This window comes from Dendropsophus ebraccatus, chromosome 6, assembly GCF_027789765.1.
Source record: "Dendropsophus ebraccatus isolate aDenEbr1 chromosome 6, aDenEbr1.pat, whole genome shotgun sequence".
Lineage (NCBI taxonomy): Eukaryota > Metazoa > Chordata > Amphibia > Anura > Hylidae > Dendropsophus > Dendropsophus ebraccatus.
The window spans coordinates 119865225-119885825 of NC_091459.1; the positions used below are offsets into that span (position 1 = coordinate 119865225).

The window sequence follows — 20601 nt, forward strand, 5'->3', positions numbered from 1 at the left end:
GCCCCGGTATATGATCTATGGCCTGGTACATGGGCTATACCCGGGTATATGGGCTATGCCCTGGTATAAGGTCTATGGCCTGGTACATGAGCTATGGCCTGGTATATGGGCTATACCCCAGTATATGGTCTATGGCCTGGTACATGGGCTATGCCCCGGCATATGGTCTATGGCCTGGTACATGGGCTATGCCCTGGTATATGGTCTATGGCCTGGTACATGGACTATGCCCCGGTATATGGTCTATGGCCTGGTACATGGGCTATGCCCTGGTATATGGGCTATGCCCTGGTATATGATCTATGGTCTGGTACATGGGCTATGCCCTGGTATATGGTCTATGGCCTGGTACATGGGCTATACCCCGGTATATGGTCTATGGCCTGGTACATGGGCTATGCCCCGGCATATGGTCTATGGCCTGGTACATGGGCTATGCCCTGGTATATGGTCTATGGCCTGATACATGGGCTATGCCCTGGTATATGGTCTATGGCCTGGTACATGGGCTATGCCCCGGAATATGGTCTATGGCCTGGTACATGGTCTATGCCCTGGTATATGGTATATGGCCTGGTACATGGGCTATGCCCTGGTATATGATCTATGGCCTGGTATATGGGCTATGGCCTGTGTGACAGTGTGCCCGGCTGTGGACTCCTAACCAGAGACAAGGAGTCTGGAGGAGAAGGAAGGGGGCAGGGCAACATGGAGTCTTATCACCTTCTGCTGAGGAATTTATAATGGACACTAGGTGTGGAGCGCTGTAGGTTATGCAGACCCCCACCCCCAACATCCTGACCAGAAGACAAAGAACTCAGAACACAGGGGGCAGTTGTCTGTGATGTTGTGAAGGAGCCAGGAGCTGCAACTGTGGCAGATCCTGGGGTCCCATGAAGGGAGAAGATCTATGAGGAGAGAAGTGGAGCTGGTGTGAGCACAGCACCCTGTGGGATGAAGAGGAAGAACTCCATTGGGACCTGAGGACTGATAGACTTAGTGGACTCTTGCTGAATCCGTATGGGTGGACTCTATTGGCATTGGATTACCTGCTTCATTTAGTTGAATTCAATAAATTCTTCTCCTTTTCTATAAGTTGCTTCATCCCCGTGTGTTCTCTGATAATCGTCCCGTCACAGCCTGGTATATGGTCTATGGCCTGGTATATGGTCTATGGCCTGGTATATGATCTATGGCCTGGTATATGGTATATGCCACGGTATATGATCTATGGCCTGGTATATGGGATATGCCCTGGTATATGATCTATGGCCTGGTATATGATCTATGGCCTGGTATATGGTCTATGCCCTGGTATATGATCTATGGCCTGGTATATGGTCTATGGCCTGGTATATGATCTATGGCCTGGTATATGGGCTATGCCCTGGTATATGATCTATGGCCCGGTATATGGTCTATGGCCTGGTATATGGGATATGCCCTGGTATATGGGATATTCCCTGGTATATGATCTATGGCCTGGTATATGGGATATGCCCTGGTATATGATCTATGGCCTGGTATATGGGATATGCCCTGGTATATGGTCTATGGCCTGGTACATGGACTATGCCCTGGTATATGGTCTGTGGCCTGGTATATGGTCTATGGCCTGGTATATGATCTATGGCCTGGTATATGGGCTATGCCCTGGTATATGATCTATGGCCCGGTATATGGTCTATGGCCTGGTATATGGGATATGCCCTGGTATATGGGATATTCCCTGGTATATGATCTATGGCCTGGTATATGGGATATGCCCTGGTATATGATCTATGGCCTGGTATATGGGATATGCCCTGGTATATGGTCTATGGCCTGGTACATGGACTATGCCCTGGTATATGGTCTGTGGCCCGGTACATGGCCTATGGCCTGGTATATGATCTATGGCCTGGTATATGGGATATGCCCTGGTATATGATCTATGGCCTGGTATATGGGATATGCCCTGGTATATGGTCTATGGCCTGGTACATGGACTATGCCCTGGTATATGGTCTGTGGCCCGGTACATGGCCTATGGCCTGGTATATGATCTATGGCCTGGTATATGATCTATGCCCTGGTATATGGTCTATGGCCTGGTACATGGACTATGCCCTGGTATATGGTCTGTGGCCCGGTACATGGCCTATGGCCTGGTATATGGTCTATGCCCTGGTATATGATCTATGGCCTGGTATATGGACTATGCCCTGGTATATGGTCTGTGGCCCGGTACATGGCCTATGGCCTGGTATATGGGCTATGCCCCGGTACATGGGCTATGCCCCGGTATATGGGCTATGCCCTGGTACATGAGCTATGGCCTGGTATATGGACTATGCCCTGGTATATGGGCTATGGCCTGGTACATGGGCTATGGCCTGGTATATGGGATATGCCCTGGTACACGGTCCGTGCCCCGGTACATGGTCTATGGCCTGGTATATGGTCTATGGCCCGGTATATGGGCTATGCCCCAGTATACGGTCCGTGCCCCGGTACATGGGCTATACCCCGGTATATGGTCTATGGCCTGGTACATGGGCTATGCCCTGGTATATGGTCTATGCCCTGGTACATGGCCTATGCCCTGGTATATGGTCTATGCCCTGGTATATGGTCTATGCCCTGGTACATGGTCTATGCCCTGGTACATGGCCTATGCCCTGGTATATGGTCTATGCCCTGGTATATGGTCTATGCCCTGGTACATGGACTATGCCCCGGTACATGGGCTATACCCCGGTATACGGTCCGTGCCCCGGTACATGGTCCATGCCCCGGTATACAGGCTGTGGCCTCTGGCAGCTGCTGACCCCCCTGTACTGTGACACGGATCAGTATCCTGTATACACAGCAGGGCACCGCTCCACCATCACATCTGTCAGCCTGTACACCTCCTCTGCTCCCTTCTGACAGGATTTCGGCCCCGTCGCTAGGAGACCACCGCACGTTTGTACGCATCACACCGGAGCATGCCGGGTAATGTAGTTTCCAATATGAAACGGGGCGTGCTTAAAACGTGCGACCTACTGGTGGGCGGGGAAACGTCGAAAGACCCGCCTCCTAATCGTTACCAGTTTTGTTTGCTGCTAAGGGATGACGTCATGTGTGCCCGCCTACTATTCCCGTTCGCGTTACTGCTGCAGCGCCGGTGCTCACGTGACAGAGATCAGAGGGCGACCCGGGGCTGAGCAGCCCCCAACGGGGGAGCAGATGCTGTGACCCGCACACTGCCCTCTGCTGGAGAGGTGAGGACTCTGACCCTGTCACCTTGCATGCGCCCCCCCCTTTTCTATATAGCGACTCTGTGTATGTATATGTTATCTATAGAGTATACAGTATATATAGCGTGTATCTGTCATCTATAGAGTATACAGGGTATATATATTGTGTATCTGTCATCTATAGAGTATACAGTATATATAGCGTGTATATGTCATCTATAGAGTATACAGTATATATAGCGTGTATATGTTATCTATAGAGTATACAGTATATATATAGCGTGTATCTGTCATCTATAGAGTATACAGTATATATAGCTTGTATATGTCATCTATAGAGTATACAGTATATATATAGCGTGTATCTGTCATCTATAGAGTATATGGGTTATATAGTGTGTGTCTGTCATCTATAGAGTATACAGTATATATAGCGTGTATATGTTATCTATAGAGTATACAGTATATATAGCGTGTATATGTTATCGATAGAGTATACAGTATATATAGCGTGTATATGTCATCTATAGAGTATACAGTATATATAGTGTGTATCTGTCATCTATAGAGTATACAGGGTATATAGCTTTTATCTGTCATCTATACAGTATACAGTATATAGCGTGTATATGTCATCTATAGAGTATACAGTATATATAGCGTGTATATGTCATCTATAGAGTATACAGTATATATAGTGTGTATCTGTCATCTATAGAGTATACAGGGTATATAGCTTTTATCTGTCATCTATAGAGTATACAGTATATATAGCGGGTATATGTCATCTATAGAGTATACAGTATATATAGTGTGTGTCTGTCATCTATAGAGTATACAGTATATATAGCGTGTATATGTCATCTATAGAGTATACAGTATATAGCGTGTATATGTCATCTATAGAGTATACAGTATATATAGCGTGTATATGTCATCTATAGAGTATACAGTATATATATAGCGTGTATCTGTCATCTATAGAGTATACAGTATATATAGCGTGTATCTGTCATCTATAGAGTATACAGTATATATAGCGTGTATCTGTCATCTATAGAGTATACAGTATATATAGCGTGTATCTGTCATCTATAGAGTATACAGTATATATATAGCGTGTATATGTCATCTATAGAGTATATAGGGTATATAGCTTTTATCTGTCATCTATAGAGTATACAGTATATATTGTGTGTCTGTCATCTATAGAGTATACAGTATATATATCGTGTATATGTCATCTATAGAGTATACGGGATATATAGTGTGTATCTGTCATCTATAGAGTATGCAGTGTCTATAGCGTGTATCTGTCATCTATAGAGTATACGGGATATATATCGTGTATCTGTCATCTATAGAGTATACGGGATATATAGCATGTATATGTCATCTATAGAGTATACAGTATATATATAGCGTGTATCTGTCATCTATAGAGTATACAGGGTATATAGCGTGTATCTGTCATCTATAGAGTATACAGTATATATTGTGTATCTGTCATCTATAGAGTATATGGGTTATATAGCGTGTATCTGTCATCTATAGAGTATACAGGATATATAGCGTGTATCTGTCATCTATAGAGTATACAGTATATATTGTGTATCTGTCATCTATAGAGTATATGGGTTATATAGCGTGTATCTGTCATCTATAGAGTATACAGTATATATAGCGTGTATCTGTCAACTATAGACTGTACAGGATATATAGCTTGTATCTGTCATCTATGGCAGTGATTTTCAACCATGACACATGGTCGGGTGTGCCGCGGGGAAAGTTCCCCAAGCTATGGTGCCCCTGTGTTTTGTTCCCCGGCAATGCGGAGCGATCAGTGGCGGCTTATTATGTGGGCGGTTGCGTGGTGCACCACGCTCCCGGTCTCCGCTGATTGGAGGAGCACGTCCGGGCCCTACGGGCGGACAGTAGGTGAGGCGGGCAGCAGCGGCGACCATCTCGGAGGAGGTGAGGAGGAGAGGAGGAAGAAGGGGGAGAGAAACAACGGAGAGAAGCAGGGGGGAGAGAAGTTTGGTGGAGAGAAGCATGGGGGAGAGAAGCATAGGGGGGAGAAGTATGGTGGAGAAAAGCACAGGAGAGAAACAGGGGGGAGAAGCATGGGGGAGAGAAGCAGGGGGGAGAAGTATGGTGGAGAGAAGCACAGGGGAGAAGTATGGTGGAGAGAAGCACAGGAGAGAAGCATGGGGGAGAGAAGCACAGGAGAGAAGCAGGGGGGAGAAGTATGGTTGAGAGAAGCAGGGGGGAGAGAAGCAGGGGGAGGAGTATGGTGGAGAGAAGCACAGGAGAGAAGCATGGGGGAGAGGTATGGTGGAGAGAAGCACAGGAGAGAAGCAGGGGGAGGAGTATGGTGGAGAGAAGCACAGGAGAGAAGCATGGGGGAGAGGTATGGTGGAGAGAAGCGCAGGAGAGAAGCAGGGGGAGGAATATGGTGGAGAGAAGCATGGGGGAGAGAAGCATGGGGGAGAGAAGCACAGGGGGGAGAAGCACAGGGGGGAGAGACGCATGGTGGAGAGACGCATGGTGGAGAGACGCAGGGGGGAGAAATATGGTAGAGAGAAGCACAGGGGGGAGAAGTATGGTGGAGAAAAGCACAGGAGAGAAGCACAGGGGGGAGAAGTATGGTGGAGAGAAGCACAGGAAGGAAGCATGGGGGAGAGAAGCACAGGAGAGAAGCAGGGGGGAGAAGTATGGTGGAGAGAAGCATGGGGGAGAGAAGCACAGGAGAGAAGTAGGGGGGAGAAGTATGGTGGAGAGAAGCACAGGGGGGAGAAGAAAACAGGCCCAGGTTTCACACTGAGTGAGTATAAATACATTTAGAATCTATATTATTAACTATATGTATAATATGTACTGTTTAGTGTCATTTTGTGCCATTTTGGTTGGTGGTGTGCCCCGGGATTTTTTAAGTAAAAAAAGTGTGCCGCGGCTCAAAAAAGGTTGAAAATCACCGATCTATGGAGTCCACAGTATATATAATATACAGGGTATATAGCTTGCATGTGTCATCTATAGAGTATACAGGATATATAGCGTGTATCTCATCTATAGAGTATACAGGATATATAGCGTGTATCTCATCTATAGAGTATGCAGTATATATAATGTGTATCTCATCTATAGAGTATGCAGTATATATAATGTGTATCTCATCTATAGAGTATGCAGTATATATAGCATGTATCTCATCTATAGAGTATGCAGTATATATAGCGTGTATCTCATCTATAGAGTATGCAGTATATATAGCGTGTATCTCATCTATAGAGTATGCAGTATATATAGCGTGTATCTCATCTATAGAGTATGCAGTATATATAGCGTGTATCTCATCTATAGAGTATACAGGATATATAGCGTGTATCTGTCATCAATAGAGTATACAGTATATATAGCGTGTATCTGTCATCTATGGAGTATACAGTAAATATAATATATAGGGTATATAGCTTGCATGTGTCATCTATAGAGTATACAGTATATACAGCTTTTATCTGTCATCTATAGAGTATGCAGTATATATAGCTTGTATCTGTCATCTATAGAGTATACACTATATAGCGTGTATCTGTCATCTATAGAGTATACAGTGTATATATAGCGTGTATCTGTCATCTATAGAGTATACAGCTCAGTGTAATATACATGATATACAGCACTCAGCGTAAAATATGGGATAAACAGCTCAGTGTGATATACAGGATATACACAGCTCAGTGTGATATACAGGATATACACAGCTCAGTGTGATATACAGGATATACACAGCTCAGTGTGATATACAGGATATACACAGCTCAGTGTGATATACAGGATATACACAGCTCAGTGTGATATACAGGATATACACAGCTCAGTGTAATATACAGGATATACAGCTCAGTGTAATATACTGGATATACAGTGTAATATACCAGATACACAGTGACATATATTTTCTATACATTTCCCTTCTCCTCAGGTTTGTCTGTATATAATCCCTGCCGTCCACCCACATCCCGCTGCTCCCCATCTGTCAGTGAATAGGCATCCTGTGTATTGTGCAGCTATGGAGACAAACATACAGAAGAGGAAGGAGAACCGCAAGGCGCTGCGCATCAAAGTCATCAGTATGGGCAACGCCGAGGTGGGCAAGGTAAGAAATGCGTGGTACCACGAGTGTTTTATGTCTCTCCTTTTCACCTCTCAAAAAAGCTTCTTACTCCAGGTTAAGTGCACTCTAAGGTTTCACCACTAGATGTCAGTATTTTTTATACACCTCTGTTCTTGTTTGCACAGCTGAAGTTAGCAATGGGTTAATGTTTTATATGTACCGTGTATTCGGTGCTAGCCTATAGGAGGTGCTTCTATTCAGCCTATTATCTATCTTCTTTCTTTCTCTTGCACACACTCCTTTCTACCACTCACAGGGTAGAGTACATAGCCCATGTAGGAAGTAGTTATTTGGTGGGAGGAGCTGTAGCATCAGTCTTTACCCATATTCTCGTGGGAGAAGGACACACAGAGCAAATGTCCCTGCTGTAGCCAAGCCAGGTCCTGGCTCTTGCCAGGGCCCCTGTCCGGGACCAAAGCTCAGTTGAATTGGTTGAGTCTAAGACATGTACGCAGATGCAGCTAGAGACAACCAGTTCTTCCAGTACTTCTACTCTATCTACTATGCAGTACTAAACACTACACTAGGGACAAGAGTCTGGGAACATCCTAGCCCACACTGTGAACCAGTCTAAAAAGTGCAGGGCAGTATGCTGAGACACAAGAGGAACTAGCCTGGATAGGACAAAGCTACTTAGGAAGGTCTACGTATCCTATCTCACAGTGCAGGTAACTGGGACACCCCAGATGTTCCGTGTAGTGTGGGCGCCGCCATCGGTGCCGTGTAGTGTGGGCGCCGCCATCCGTGTTGCATTCTGTTTGTTGTGCTGTTATGGGGGGCAGTATACTCTGGCATTGTGGCCCCCACTCTGATCCTTGTGCAGCATCTCCTGTTTTCTCATTAGCCGGGATCATGTGACTGCAGCAGTGACAGCGACGTGTCCTGACTGGTCCGGAATGTTCTTCCTGCTGTGTGCGACCCCCGTATTGGGGGGAACCTACTACTACATTGCTGAATGAGGAATGTTAGCTAAAAGTCAGTCCAGTATCACCACCCCCATCATCATCACTGCTTTATGTCACATATATGTATATGTGGGACTGGTATCGGCCGCAGCTCTTATAACTTTAGGTGTACTGGCCCTTTAAATTGTAAGCAAGTGACTGTGGCCTGTAATCATAATGCAGCAGAATCTGAGACTGCAGCTCCAGACACCTGCTGTGATACGTCTGCACATATATCCCATCCTCCACTATCATACAGCTTATATCCTGCAGACCCGGCTACAGGGTCTGTGTAATGGGAGAACACTGCATGTTATAGGGGAACTCTACAGAAATGTGTTCTGTCCATATAAACATGGTTTGGGATATTATACTCCAGAGCTGCAGTCACTATTCTGCTGGTGGGGTCACTGTGTACTAGTGATGTCACGATACCAGAATTTTGAGTTCGATACCGATACTAACTTTTTTATTTCGATACTCAATACCAGTTCGATACTTAGTAAAGTATAAAAAAACAAAACAAAATACAGTGGTAGAAATATAATACCCCTGCACTATTACAGTGATACCAATTTTTGGACTATTTTTATTTTATTGTGTTAAAAGTAAAGTTAGTGATATCTGTCTAAGACAGCTCTGCTACATCAGCTATCACTAAGACAGCTCTGCTACATCCGATATCACTAAGACAGCTCTGCTACATCCGATATCACTAAGACAGCTCTGCTGCATCCGATATCACTAAGACAGCTCTGCTGCATCAGCTATCACTAAGACAGCTCTGCTGCATCAGCTATCACTAAGACAGCTCTGCTGCATCAGCTATCACTAAGACAGCTCTGCTGCATCAGCTATCACTAAGACAGCTCTGCTGCATCAGCTATCACTAAGACAGCTCTGCTGCATCAGATATCACTAAGACAGCTCTGCTGCATCAGCTATCACTAAGACAGCTCTGCTGCATCAGCTATCACTAAGACAGCTCTGCTGCATCAGCTATCACTAAGACAGCTCTGCTGCATCAGCTATCACTAAGACAGCTCTGCTGCATCAGCTATCACTAAGACAGCTCTGCTGCATCAGCTATCACTAAGACAGCTCTGCTGCATCAGATAACACTAAGACAGCTCTGCTGCATCAGATAACACTAAGACAGCTCTGCTGCATCAGATAACACTAAGACAGCTCTGCTGCATCAGCTATCACTAAGACAGCTCTGCTGCATCAGCTATCACTAAGACAGCTCTGCTGCATCAGCTATCACTAAGACAGCTCTGCTGCATCAGATAACACTAAGACAGCTCTGCTGCATCAGATAACACTAAGACAGCTCTGCTGCATCAGCTATCAATAAGACAGCTCTGCTGCATCAGCTATCACTAAGACAGCTCTGCTGCATCAGCTATCACTAAGACAGCTCTGCTGCATCAGCTATCACTAAGACAGCTCTGCTGCATCAGCTATCACTAAGACAGCTCTGCTACATCAGCTATCACTAAGACAGCTCTGCTACATCCGATATCACTAAGACAGCTCTGCTGCATCAGCTATCACTAAGACAGCTCTGCTGCATCCGATATCACTAAGACAGCTCTGCTGCATCAGATACCTTGACTGCCCACACAGCTGCTATCTGCACCAATCACCAAAATTGCTGAGAAAGAGGAGGTCACACAGGATCGCACACAGACTATAGCCAGAGCAAGGCCGACCCACCCTCCCCCCAGTCACCCCCCACCCTTCCCCCCAGTCACCCCCCACATCACTGATGTCTGCTCCTCACAGCCCCGTCCCCTCCCCCACCTGCCAGCTGGCTCTATCCTCACATGTGCTGCACATCCACCCGCCTCCTCCGTCCTCCTCTGCGGGACCTCCTGCTCTCAGTCTTCTCTCCCCAGCCCCCAGACCTCTGTGCAGCTCCGGCTCCGCTGCATAAACCATTTCCCTGATAACAGAGTCTGGCCGAGCCGGACTCTATTATCAGAGAAACACCGGCAGCGGGGGTCTGCTACACACAGTAGCCACCCCTGCTGCATACGGAGTGGTTAGATGCAGCTGTCAGTGTGACAGCCGCATCTACACAAGTGCCGGCTATTTGAAAATGGCGCCGCTGGGAGCGGAGGGAGAGCCGCGCAGCGGAGGTGACCGCAGGGGGCAGGGAGAGGCATACAGAGAACACGGCCGGCGCTCAGATAGCCGCCGGCCGTGTTCTCTGCACTGTACTTTATGCACTGCACTATTATGCAGCGTAACATGAAGTATCGATACCAGGAAATCCTGGTATTGATTTTTTTGCCCGAAGTATCGATATTTCGGTGCATCGTGCATCCCTACTGTGTACATACATTACTGATCCTGAGTTACATCCTGTATTATACCCCAGAGCTGCACTCACTATTATGCTGGTGGGGTCACTGTGTACATACATTACATTACTTATCCTGTACTGATCCTGAGTTACATCCTGTATTACACCCCAGAGCTGCACTCACTATTATGCTGGTGGGGTCACTGTGTACATACATTACATTACTGATCCTGTACTGATCCTGAGTTACATCCTATAATATACTCCAGAGCTGCACTCACTATTCTGCTGGTTGGGTCACTGTGTACATACATTACTGATCCTGAGTTACATCCTGTATTACACTCCAGAGCTGCACTCACTATTCTGCTGGTGGGGTCACTGTGTACATACATTACTGATCCTGAGTTACATCCTGTATTACACTCCAGAGCTGCACTCACTATTCTGCTGGTGGGGTCACTGTGTACATACATTACTGATCCTGAGTTACATCCTGTATTATACTCCAGAGCTGCACTCACTATTCTGCTTTTGTTCTCTTTCTCCAGAGCTGCATTATAAAGCGTTACTGCGAAAAGCGTTTTGTCCCCAAGTATCAGACGACGATCGGGATTGATTATGGTGTCACAAAGTAAGTACCAGATCAGTGTATGTACCTATCAGTGGAACCGGATTGTGACCCTACCCTTCTATACAGTAACAATACAGTGAACCGCATTTTGTTTCTCTCTTTTCTCCGTGTATTGCACTCCTCCTGGTGAGACCCACATGACCGCAATTAGCAGGAGACACCTGAGTGCACATGGTTTTAATCCCTCCTGTTTTTTCCCATTCTGTTTGCTGCAGCTATGGTGAGCGCAATACCTTATCCAGACTTGTGCTGCTTGGGGGCGACCTTCTCCGCCGGCGGTGCTGGCCGGGTTCTGGTGTGGTGTTTTTGGGTCTGGTCCTGTGGCATGGGGGTCGCAGGGCCGTCCCATGGCCCCCGTTCCCTGGCTGTGCACGCCTGCGGGGTTGGTGGCCACTGACTGGCACGGTGTGGACTTAGTGTAGGGACCCATGTGTATCAGATACCGGCACGAGGTACATGGGGCAGTATGGCTTGATCAATTCATACACAAAATTCTGATGTGTTTTTTATTTAGCCAAGCGGCACTAGTATCAGCCATAGGTGTGAGGTGCAGCACTCTGTTTCTTCCCTGAACCGCATTTTGTTTCTCTCTTTTCTCCGTGTATTGCACTCCTCCTGGTGAGACCCACATGACCGCAATTAGCAGGAGACACCTGAGTGCACATGGTTTTAATCCCTCCTGTTTTTTCCCATTCTGTTTGCTGCAGCTATGGTGAGCGCAATACCTTATCCAGACTTGTGCTGCTTGGGGGCGACCTTCTCCGCCGGCGGTGCTGGCCGGGTTCTGGTGTGGTGTTTTTGGGTCTGGTCCTGTGGCATGGGGGTCGCAGGGCCGTCCCATGGCCCCCGTTCCCTGGCTGTGCACGCCTGCGGGGTTGGTGGCCACTGACTGGCACGGTGTGGACTTAGTGTAGGGACCCATGTGTATCAGATACCGGCACGAGGTACATGGGGCAGTATGGCTTGATCAATTCATACACAAAATTCTGATGTGTTTTTTATTTAGCCAAGCGGCACTAGTATCAGCCATAGGTGTGAGGTGCAGCACTCTGTTTCTTCCCTGAACCGCATTTTGTTTCTCTCTTTTCTCCGTGTATTGCACTCCTCCTGGTGAGACCCACATGACCGCAATTAGCAGGAGACACCTGAGTGCACATGGTTTTAATCCCTCCTGTTTCTTCCCATTCTGTTTGCTGCAGCTATGGTGAGCGCAATACCTTATCCAGACTTGTGCTGCTTGGGGGCGACCTTCTCCGCCGGCGGTGCTGGCCGGGTTCTGGTGTGGTGTTTTTGGGTCTGGTCCTGTGGCATGGGGGTCGCAGGGCCGTCCCATGGCCCCCGTTCCCTGGCTGTGCACGCCTGCGGGGTTGGTGGCCACTGACTGGCACGGTGTGGACTTAGTGTAGGGACCCATGTGTATCAGATACCGGCACGAGGTACATGGGGCAGTATGGCTTGATCAATTCATACACAAAATTCTGATGTGTTTTTTATTTAGCCAAGCGGCACTAGTATCAGCCATAGGTGTGAGGTGCAGCACTCTGTTTCTTCCCTGAACCGCACAGTGAATATATACTTGCTGCCTTATCATGCCTGCATGGCATTCAGCGCCTCATGCCCCCATAAGTGCCACCCACCATCTATACACACGGCAGACTTCTGCCCTATATATCCAGTGAAGCCTAGTCACCTGTATACACAGGCTTTCTAGAATACTCTCCAGATTACAATCTTCTCTTCTCCCATTCTCTTCTCTGTTATCCTGGTGTGATGCCGCCACCTGCTGGTTATAGTTAATAATTTCTCCTTTAATCAAAAGATGTAATGATGACCTCATCAGAGACAGTTTTGTAAAAACATAATAATCTAAATAATCCTGTTCAAACTTAAAGGAGAAGTCCGGCAATTTGACAAATTTTACAGCCAGCATGGGAGAACATAATAAACGATCATTACTTACCTCCCCCGGTGCCTGCAGAGCACTTGTTCACGGGCTTTGGGACCCCCACCAGAAGGCGCTCCCCGAGGGGGGGGGGGGGGGAGATGCCTGTTCTGGCTGATGGATTGTGCACTCCTGTAGCCCGGCGGGAGTCACGGGCAGCAGTCCGGCACTGCAACAGCACGGGGAGGGGTGAGTTGTAACTGTTTGTTATGGCAGATTAAAAAAAAACTAGTTGCAAGACTTTTCCTTTCTCCCTTTAAGAGTGATTTCAGCACAGCAAGCAGGAACATATCCTCAAAGTGACCTTTACCCTTTCTAACACCCCTGTCTCGTGTTTTCTTTTCCAGAGTCCTAATCAAAGAACGAGAAATCAAGGTTAATATATTTGACATGGCGGGCCACCCGTTCTTCTATGAGGTAAGTTATATGAATGTGGAGGATCTGTATCATTATAAGCTGAAAGTGATATTGTCACCCCACCCCTACCCCCCTTACTCTATGAGCGGTTCTCCACACCATCTACAAGCTTAGATGCTGCACAATAGATATATATCTGTATAAAACTTGTCTGTGTCTGCTTTCTACTCTAAAAATGCTTAATTTCATTGGTGGACAGTGTCCCCTAGGCAGGGCTTCACGCTCCTCCCCGATGGGGCCCTACCTCTGTGAAGCCCCACCTATTTGACACTGTCCATTGATGAAATGAAGCAAGAGAAAGTGGGATGACAGTATTACTTTAACCTCGTGTGTGGAAAAAAAACTTGATTAAAAATTAGTTTTTCATATAAACAGCTCCAATGTAGACCTATTTATCTCCATGGTAACTGACTACAAACAAGCCTTTGTAGTCTGGTCTAGAAACTCCTATATGTCTGTGTCTTTGTTACTAATGTTCCAGTTGGGACTGATATTAAGAGACCGATGACTGCAGGATCAGACTACACAGGGTTTCCTTGTAGTCTGTTGCCATGGATACACAGGTCTGTAACGGAGCTGTGGATACAAAATGTCTAAGATTAGTAGCAAAGTTGCTTTGTTCTCATTTTCATTGCACTGGAAAATTTTTCAGGTAGGTCTTTATATATAAAACTGAAAAAGAAGGACCGTTAGGGGGGTGGAGTCACAGGGCTGGTAGGGAAGAAAGTCATGTGGGCGACACGGGGGTGGAGTGATGGGGTCGGTAGGGGTGGAGTCAGTGTTGGCAGATTTGTTTCCAGGTACTGGAACACAGGTGGAGACTTATTGCTCGGTCTTATAGTAAGGTTCTTTGCCGCCCTCCAAGGTCCGGAACGAGTTCTACAAGGACACGCAGGGGGTGATTCTGGTCTATGACGTATGTCAGAAGGAATCCTTCGATAGTCTGGATGCCTGGTTATCGGAGATGAAGCAGGAGCTGGGCCCGCAGGGGAGCATCGAAAACATTGTGTTTGCCGTCTGCGCCAACAAGGTGTGTGCCATGACCTGAGGGGGCAGCGGAAAAGAATACTGCTATATATACACATACCTCCTGTATACAGCGCAACATGAGGTCACTGTGTGTCTTTCACAGATTGACTGCACTAAGCATCGATGTGTGGATGAGAGTGAGGGGCGGCTCTGGGCCGAGAGCAGGGGCTTCCTGTACTTCGAAACGTCCGCGCAGAGCGGGGAGGGAATCAATGAGATGTTCCAGGTAACATGTGACCAGATATTCTGATACGAAGTTATAGAACTGCTGACGTAGCAGAGCCGAGTATGTCTTGTGGCATGCCCCATGACCATATAGAAATGTGTTATCTGTGGTGTTACATAGGACTGCAGGTCCCATCTACTACATTATCTGTACTCAGAGAGTCATCACTGTGTTATCTGTGGTGTTACATAGGACTGCCATAAATCATTTTGCATTCTCTTGACTTGATGAAGCATGGCAAATAGTCCAGTGACATACTCAGCTGTGTCTTCTCTCATCAGGCTTTTTATTCCGCCATTGTGGACTTATGTGACAACGGAGGCAAGAAGCCCCTCTCCTCCATTACTATCGGCTTCACCAAAGAACAGGCGGATTCTATTCGACGGATTCGCAACAGCAAGGACAGCTGGGACATGTTGGGGGTGAAGCCCGGGGCCACCAGGTAAACCCAGGATTTCCCTAAATATATATGAGGGCAGGAGTAATACATAGTATAGGCTAATAAACAGATATGATTAGTTATGAGCAGACCCAAACTGTAACGTACGGATCTGTGCTCGAATCCAGAGCAGAAATCAATGTTCAGTTTTAAAAAAAGAAAACTTGTTGATAGGCTGCTGAGCAACCAATAAACAAGCTTTAAAGGGGTTATCCAGAATGAGAAAAGCACAGCTACTTTCTTCCAGAAAGAGTACCACCCCTGTCCTCCAATTGTGTGTGGTATTACAATTCAGCTCCATTCACTTCAATGGAACTGAGATAAACCACACCTAAAACTGTGGACAGGAGAGGTTCTGTTTTATGGAAGAAAGTAGCCGTGTTTTTTCTAAGCCTGGACAACACCCTTGAAGGCTGTGGGAATGCATTTCCAAAGCCTTAACCCATTGAGGGGATTCAGAAAATATACTTACCATCCTTGGCTCCTGGTGTGCTGCGTCTTCTATGGCTGCTCCTTCAATGAGCCATCAATTAGCTGGGGCAGGACACTGCTGCAGCGGTTTATTAGCTCATTGCAGATGAAGGAGCTGAAGATTGAAGACGATGTATAGCATCTTCACCTAACCTTGTGGATTCAGACGTTAAGCTGCTATCTGCATCAAAATGATGGGTGTTCTGCTTCAGCTTTTTTTTTTTTTTTGACTCTCTTTTTTTGTTTTTTCAAATATCGTTATCCTGAGGACTACGTTGGATAGCGGCGATGCAGATTTTTATTTTTAATAAAATGGTTAATGAGGGGTGTGGGGGAATTTTTTTATTCAATTAAAAAAATGTATTGTGTATTGTCACCCTACCCCTCACATTATAAATCCAGTACCCCTGGTGCGGTGGGTACTGGGGTAATAATGCGGAGGTTCGTGTTAGCCATTTTACGGGCTAACGCTAAGCAGCTGCTTAGTAATAGATGCCGTCTATCAGACAACTTTCTCTACTAAGCCTGTAAAGTGCATTAAAAAAAGACAATACACAATAGAATTTATTGAAATTAAAACACCCCACAACCCTCTTTAACCATTTTATTAAAAATCCACTAGTCATCGTTGTAGTCCTCACAAAACCAATATTTAAAAGTTACATAGAGACAAAAAAAAAAAAAGGCAGAAGCAGAACACCTATCATTTTGACAGATGTTCTGCTCCTTTACAGATAGCTGCTTTCTGTCTGTGTGGGTATGCTTTGTATTCTAATTTAACCCCTTGGGTGCCATACTGTGCTCTGTTGAAAGGGGGTTAACTTTTAACTTCCTACACCTCTCTGGGTAGTATGCACAATGCGTGTCTCTAAATATACTAAGTGGCGGGCATACAGCACAGTAAGGTTCTAGGGCCCAGGGAATAATATGCCCCGCCTCTTTGACACCATTCACAGCCCAGATAAAGATGTTTTTTATGAAAATTAAAACATGGACAACAAAGGTATGTTCTGAATGCTTTCATTGATATCTATCCAGCAGTGCCACCCGCCCGGTAGATAGTCAGGTGGTGACAGATTCACTTTAAGATGTTATATGGTGGTATTATTTGGACACTGAATGCCATATTTTGTAACAGTATGGTAATATTATTTCTCTCTTATCTGGGGTGCTATTTGGCAGTACTATATGGCTACTGAGCACAGTATGGTAATATTAGTTATCTGTTATTATTCAGGGCGCTGTTTTGCAGTACTATATCATGGTATTTTATAAGCAGTATATGATAATATTTGGACGCTGTTTGGCAGTTTTATATGATGGTATTTTATAAGCAGAATATGGGTGATATCTGTTGTTTGGGCTCTGTATGGCAGTATATCGTGGTATTCTATGAGCACAGTATAGTAATATTATTTATCTATTAATATTTGGGTGCAGTGTTTGGCGGTACTGCTTGTCACTATATGGTGCTATTTTTATGAGCACAGTATAGTAATATTATTTGGGTGCACTGTTTGGCGGTACTGCTTGTCACTATATGGCAGTATTCTGGTATAAATATTATGGATAGAAGTGCATATTAACCTGTTTCTCTTTTTCTTTCTCCTCCTAGGGAAGAAGTGAACAAAGCCTATCGGAAGCTAGCCGTGCTCCTTCACCCAGACAAATGTGTGGCTCCAGGTAGTGAAGACGCCTTTAAGGCGGTTGTGAACGCCCGGACGGCGTTACTGAAGAACATAAAATAAAGAGTGCGGATATGGTTTAATATCACCGTAAGATTCCTGACACGTCAAGCACTAAAAGATTGTACCGGGGCTCTGCGTCCCGCCCTTGTGGACAATACACCGCCATATTTATAATACAGTATAGGCTGCATGCAAACACAATGTGGACGCTTCCATTGGTCTCTATGCACAGGCGGAGCCCGGCTCGCTCCTCGTGGGCGGTTCTAGCCGTATAAGCACAACCAGGTTGCGTAGTTCTGGTCGTGTCTGTTATTTCCCTGTTGTATTCAATGTGATGTTTTTAGAAGAGTAAGAGATGTTTTATAATACACATAGAAGGAGGTGAATAGTAGCAGATTGTGTTATAGGGGCTGCCTATACATTTAGGGGGCATTGTGTCTTTATGTCAGCTCTGTAGAGGTTGTAGAACAGCGCCACCTAGCTTCCATGTTACCATGAAGTGTGACCAAGCCTAATACCATGGAGCTAGGTCCTTACATGCAGATCTGAAAGCACATGAAGAGTATTTCTTTCTATGCAAAGTACATGGTGCCAAGTCTGTGCCCACATGCGTCCAGCCCTTTGCTCCCCTCTAACCCCGCATATATCTTTTATGTATAAGTAAGTAGGACCTAGCGTTATAATGGCAGCTACCATGTATCTGGAGACAGCCAACAAGTTGCTGTTGATGGATCTGTTCTTTTTATGTATCTGTGTTTAAACATTGATGCTTTTCTTGCTCTAAATAATCTGCAGCCTGGCACACGGACACCATAATATTGGGCAGCTAGACTAAAAATAGATAAAAAGTGGTCACTGGGGTTATCCAGACTGAAAAAAAAACATGGCTGCTTTCTCTAGAAATAGTGCCACACTTGTCCTCAGGTTAGGTGTGGTATTGCAGGCAGCTCAGTTCTATTAAAGGGGAGCTGAACCACACACCACCTAGGGCTGCTTTTCTGGAAAGGAGCGCTGCTTTTTTAAAATCATGAATAACAACTTTACCCTGCTTGTGGATGGTTTCCAATGACTAAAAAGCGAGGGTTTTCTTCTTTATACAGAGTAAAATTAAACTGGAAAGAAAGGTGGGCACCCAGAGATACTAGAAACAGTCTTGTTGTTAAAGCAGCAAGTTGCTAATGTCATCAGATCGATGGAATAGCCCCTTCCTTTGCATTATTCATCCCTTCTACTGTACTTGTTCACCATCACAGCAGCAAAACTTTTCTTGTGTTATACTTCAGAGCTTCACTCACTATTCTGCTGGTGGGGTTACTGTGTACATATATTACATTACTTATCCTGTACTGATCCTGAGTTACATCCTGTATTATACTTCAGAGCTTCACTCACTATTCTGCTGGTGGGGTCACTGTGTACATATATTACATTACTTATCCTGTACTGATCCTGAGTTAAATCCTGTATTATACTTCAGAGCTTCACTCACTATTCTGCTGATGGGGTCACTGTGTACATATATTACATTACTTATCCTGTACTGATCCTGAGTTACATCCTGTATTATAATCCAGAGCTGCACTCACTATTCTGCTGGTGGGGTCACTGTGTACATATATTATTTATCCTCTACTGATCCTGAGTAACATCCTGCATTATACTCCAGAGCTGCAATCACTATTCTGCTGGTGGGGTCACTGTGTACATACATTACATTACAGACCAGACCAAACAAGGCTACAAAGACACTGAACAAGCAGAGGATACTGGGAGATTTCAGCTCTGAATTCTGCTGAATTCTAAATTCAGCTTTGGATTGTGATACTCTAGTGAACTACATAAATTGACAAATTAATGCTCCTCGTTGTCAGGTGATCTCATCTACCTGATAGATGTGTTTACTGGGGTCCTGTGATTGGTGGGGGGGGGAATCTATTCTGCAGCAGATGGAGTGTGGAAATGAGGTCAAGCCACACCCTATTGTCAATTATTATGCAAATTAGTCTAGTTGGGAACGCCAGTCATAGGTGTGCACTTGGAGGTGGTCATGTGACTTTTGTTATAATTTATGTTCTATATCATTGTATGTTATATTATTATTGAGGTTTATGTTGTACTATTATACTGGAGGTTTATGTTATATATAATAGATAATTTTATATTTTATGCTATAATGTAATATTTTTCACACCTACTTCCCTTATTCTGCTTCATGAGTGAAGGTGAAATATAATGGATGTTTTGGTATTTGTTCCCATGTGGAAACCATCAACAAGCAGGGTAACTGCTGTTGATGGATCTTTTAACTTTTTTTTTTATTCTGTTTTGTCAGCCATTAAAAACGTTTTGGCTGAAAAGCTTTATTGCAGCTCCATTCCCCCACCCCAGCCATGGTTGGGAGTACAGGGGTCCTTCGTTCTAGCAGTCATTGAGGGTCCTCTACAGATTTCAGCAATAATCACATATCTAGTGAATAGGTGATCAATGCTTTTACTCTGTAATGAGCCACACCCTAGTTATGAAAATATCTGATCAGTCAACAGCAGGTGGCCTACATGTTGATGGTTTTTACATAATATGCACTGGAAATAACAGACAGATCCTAGTGCCGATGGTGACACGAGGTGAAGCTCGACCAGCAGAATAGATGTCTACAATCACCTGGTTTCCTTTCCTTATAGACGTTTCTTTTTATTCTCCCCCCGAGTGCTGTATTCTTACGTTTGTATATCTTGTGTTGTGTTTTTACCTTCCATAAAAAGCTCGGGTTTTACATTTAGACGTCTCATGTTTTTCTTCAATGAATTTTAGACTGATTTGACGCGTTTCAGGTTGTCGGAGATCACAAAGTACGATGACATCACTGCGTCACTCACTTTTAGGGGTTGTCTGTTGGGGATATGACATCACTGAGATATGACATCACATTCTACAGCTTTACGCATCATTGCTGGGCTCTGATGGGGTGTCTGGGGTTCCTGTGACTGTTCTGTAGCAATGGAGGCTGGCACTCAGGACATCCAGTACCCTGTGTTTTCCCCCAGACGCTTGTGCCGGTTAGTGAAGCTGTAATTTGGGGTCTGAATTAAAGGGGTTGTCCAG

General features: G+C 45.3%; 2 protein-coding genes across 2 annotated transcripts in view; one reads left to right on the forward strand and one right to left on the reverse strand.

The window, feature by feature from the left end:
• EFR3B (EFR3 homolog B) overlaps positions 1 to 1120 on the reverse strand; it is a 115411-nt gene extending 114291 nt beyond the window's left edge. Inside the window, exon 1 of the mRNA XM_069975762.1 lies at positions 1050 to 1120. The gene's annotated coding sequence lies outside the window, so the exon portion shown is untranslated. The remainder of the gene's footprint in view (positions 1 to 1049) is intronic.
• A 1940-nt stretch (positions 1121 to 3060) lies between these two features.
• On the forward strand, positions 3061 to 20278 carry DNAJC27 (DnaJ heat shock protein family (Hsp40) member C27). Its single transcript, XM_069975763.1, has 8 exons — positions 3061 to 3245; positions 7207 to 7380; positions 11205 to 11287; positions 13577 to 13646; positions 14512 to 14676; positions 14779 to 14901; positions 15183 to 15343; positions 17427 to 20278. The coding sequence occupies exons 2-8, from the start codon at positions 7294 to 7296 to the stop codon at positions 17557 to 17559; spliced, it is 822 nt and encodes a 273-aa protein (XP_069831864.1). The 5' UTR covers positions 3061 to 3245; positions 7207 to 7293; the 3' UTR covers positions 17560 to 20278.
• Positions 20279 to 20601: the final 323 nt, after the last annotated feature.